Genomic DNA, 3,892 nt, shown 5'->3' on the forward strand with positions numbered 1-3,892 from the left:
ATATATATATATATATATATATATATATATATATATATATATATATATATATATATATATATGTATATGTTTATATATATATTCATATGTAATTTATGATTTAAATTATAATTTATATATCAACAAAACATTTTTCCTAAATATATACATGCATGTTTTTGTATTTATATATATATATATAATAAATATATATATATATATATATTAGTGCTGTCAAAATTAGCACGTTAACGCATGCAATTAATTTGTTCAGTTTAACAGCATTTAAAATATTTAACACAATTAACGCAGGGGTGGAGCTAGGGTTGGCCATTCCACTCACAACTGCTGCTTCTGTCTTTTTTTCTTGACAAGAATTGCATTTATTTAGACGTAGAACGTCTTAACGACCACATCAAACAGGAGACATTCAAACATGCACTCCAACTTCACCTTGGCGACAGGCCCTAGTCAAATGAGCGAGGAAAATGTACAGGTGACGAGGGAGCTTCAGTAGAACAACAGTGAACTGCGGTCAGATGATGTTGTCAGGCCGTATGTCAGTAAAAAACAATTTTCCTGTCCTGTCAGCCTTTATACTTTAGCACATGCTCTTCAAATGCACACACAAATACTTTAAAGCGCTATATCATATTAAAGCGCAAATGAAACTACGAGCATGCAAAGTTGTAGTTATGTCGTCAGTTAAGTCATGAAGTTACCAAAAAAGGCGATTAAAGCTGCATCAACTTTGCATGCATGTATTTGTTATATATAAGTCACATTTAAGAACATGTCTCTGAAATGCAGTGGTTTTCAAAACTGTCCTGGAGAAGCCCGGCACTGTCTCCCTCATCTAACACACCCGATTCAGCTCGTCAGCTCATTAATAGAGACTTTAAGACCTGAAGTGCAGAAAAGGTAGAGAGTAGTGAGAAAATACGATGCGTGTCAGATCTGTGTCATGTTCAGCAGCGGCAGCTCTTAAAGTAGCCAAAATAAACTAATAACCCAGCTACTGCGATGTCTGTTAATCAAAGAACAAAAGAGGAAATCAATAACTTTTGTAGCTTCAGAATTCATCTATATTTAATTTAGAATTTAGTGTTTGATAACTTTATTCAATTTCTGTAGATTTCCTTCTTGCTGAAGGGCACAGGTAAATATGACATTTATTATAATGGGTTTATGTGAAGATTGTTTTAAGTTCACTAGAGGTTGTTATTTTTTAAAGTCTAATAAATGTTAAAATTGATAGCAGTTACAGCTACCGTAATATTGAATGGCTATAGTCAACGGTTAAATATTAGGGGGAAAAAAACTATTTCATAGAGACATCAGTAGTTTTGGTATCAGTGATACTCACCTTCAGACATAAAAAAAGATGCCAGTAAACAAATATAAAAAATATACTGTCTTTGTTATTTCTACATTAATTTGTGAATGTATTTTTCAATATAAAAACATAAATGTTAGGTGGGATTAATCGTGATTAATTTCAGATTTTTTTTTTTTTAACTGATTGATTGACAGGACTTTTTTAACAAAACTTCAACAATGCTTATTTGTATTTGAAAAAACTTTGTAAACCGTTTTTGACATTACACTCCTCATGAAATGTCAAATAATATGTCAGATAATTTGACCTTTATATGACAAAGCAAGATTAGTTCAGGACAGGTTGTAAAATGTCATGTTGACCCAAAATGCTTAATGATATTTATGAATGAGTAATGCATGATATTTGTTATTTAAAAAAAAAAACACACACACTAGTCATGGGATCAAACTCTCTTTTGGGGTGTCATGGAATTAACTGTCTGGGGGTTTGTTTGGGTGCAGCTGGAGGAGAAAGCCCGTCTAGAGGTGGAGGCTCGGGAACTGGAGGTACAACAGCAGTTTCTAAAGGAACAGAGAAGGCGGCAACAGGAGGAGGAGGAAACACTGAAGCAGGAGCTGCTCCGTCTGCAGGAAATGCAGCAGTTGCGGGCATCTAAGAAGAAAAAGAAAGACAATAAAGTCAAGGAGGTAACCAAGTCTGAAAATCCTTCTCTCGTTCCAGCAACCAACAGCCCTCTGCCTCTTCAGCAGACAGCACAGAGCGTTTTAGAAAAGAACATGCAGAACGGCAAAACACAGCTACTGCACAATCTCATCCGTCTCAGTCCTAAGGAGCCTCGTATAGAACCTGAATCCCTCACGGGTGGGAAGAACGGCCCATTGCAACAGCCAAGCCCAAAGACTTGCAAAGAGAGACCTTCAGAGTCTCCTGCCCTCCAGAATGGCATCTCCTCCCACCCAGAGTCCTCCCATACCAAGGTCAAACCCAAACAGCAAGCAAATGGCTCCAAACCCAACAGTGAGGCCACAAAGAGGCCAGCTGAGACCTCCAAAGCTTCAGAGCTTCCCAAAGCCGGGAATGCAGCCAGCCCTCAAACTGACACCAAAGCCAAGCAGAAAGCTTCAGACGAGTCAGTGACCGAGATCAAGAGGGACGAAAGGACTAATGGGAAAAAGCCACAGAATGGAGGGAAAGACGAGAGGAACTCTCCTGTTATTGAATCTTCAGCTGTAGAACCTCCTCAGCAGAACAACAAAGTCCCAAACAATGAGTCCCCTCAGCCCAAAAGCAAAGCCAAGAAGAATAAGAAGAAAAAAGCAGACAAGACGAGTAACTCAATAGGTGAGTGTTGTGAAGTGCCAGACTGTCTGAAGATAAAGAATAAAAGGAAAACATTTGTCCATTTTTTAATGGAAAATCAAGTCAGAACTCTCTTATTGTCCAACAGATGATGTTTTTCTGCCCAAAGACATTGATTTGGACAGCGTAGACATGGACGAGACCGAACGCGAGGTGGAATATTTCAAAAGGTACTGTTTGGTATTATACTGTAATGTTTTAATCTGGCATTCATGACCTTTTGTTCCCCAATGAATTCATGTTTCACCCTTTTTGCAGGTTCTGCTTGGACTCAGCGCGACAGACAAGGCAGAGGTTGTCCATCAACTGGTCCAATTTTAGCTTGAAGAAGGCCACGTTTGCTGCCCACTAATGGGTCTTCCTTTCAAGAGACAATGGCAGGAATCGATAAGCGTTCCTCCGGTTTCTTCTCTCTCTCCCATGTTTCTACAGACTGACTGCTGACCCCAGTGCTGCTATGTTTCAACTGCTCCTCTGGTCTACATTATCCATGCCGCCTTGCCTTGTCCTTGTTGCTATGGGTTCCGCAAAGAACCCAAAATGGGCTTATATTCCTGCAGTACTTCTGGAGAGAAAAAAAAGAGCAAAGTCAAAAAAAACAACCACAAAATGCTACTCTATAAGTTTATCCCTATTATTTTGGTTTCCTTTTCTTCTTTTAAAAAGCGTGTGTGCTTTTTGTCAGTGAGTGGGCCGTTTCCCTTAGGTCTGTGCCATGTTCTGAGTTTTCTCTGGCTTTATGTACATTAGGATGAAGGCACTGCAAAAGACACGCTTCAGTGGAAAAAAAAAAGATGAATATGAAAAATTAAAAGATCCTTTAATTCAGATCAGCTGTGGCTTTGCTCACCTTTGCACCTAGCACTGCACTTCCTCACAACTCGTCAAGAGAATCGGACTGGTCAGCTTCATGTCATTGCCCCGTACCTCTCCCTTTATTGGGAGAACGGCTAATACTTGACAATGTTCACATCGGTTTTTCAGTTCCATTTAAAATTGTTCAGTGTAACAACTGTGTTCAAGTTACCATTTTATTTTATTTATTTTTTTTTCCAACTTGTACCAAGCTTGTATCAGAATACTTTCAGAATCGAATCGAAAAGAACAATACTCACACTATCAATCTGTTATAGAGTGTATATTGTATTAACACTGAAGCCGGACTGGCTACTTTTTAACATATTGTTAAGTAATATTAAAATCTTGTCTTTC

The 3,892-nt window shown here is 38.2% G+C and overlaps 1 protein-coding gene across 1 annotated transcript in view; it reads left to right on the forward strand.

The window, feature by feature from the left end:
- Window positions 1-3,892, forward strand: part of LOC107665478 (protein FAM193A-like) — a gene marked incomplete at its 5' end in the record, with an annotated part of 28,026 nt that extends 24,134 nt beyond the window's left edge. The window contains 3 exons of the mRNA XM_016456380.1: window positions 1,822-2,662; window positions 2,769-2,850; window positions 2,939-3,892. Of these exons, the coding sequence (XP_016311866.1) occupies window positions 1,822-2,662; window positions 2,769-2,850; window positions 2,939-3,032 (1,017 nt within the window). The remainder of the gene's footprint in view (window positions 1-1,821; window positions 2,663-2,768; window positions 2,851-2,938) is intronic.

Source organism: Sinocyclocheilus anshuiensis, unplaced genomic scaffold (assembly GCF_001515605.1).
Source record: "Sinocyclocheilus anshuiensis isolate Anshui unplaced genomic scaffold, SAMN03320099.WGS_v1.1 scaffold908, whole genome shotgun sequence".
Taxonomy (NCBI): Eukaryota; Metazoa; Chordata; class Actinopteri; order Cypriniformes; family Cyprinidae; genus Sinocyclocheilus; species Sinocyclocheilus anshuiensis.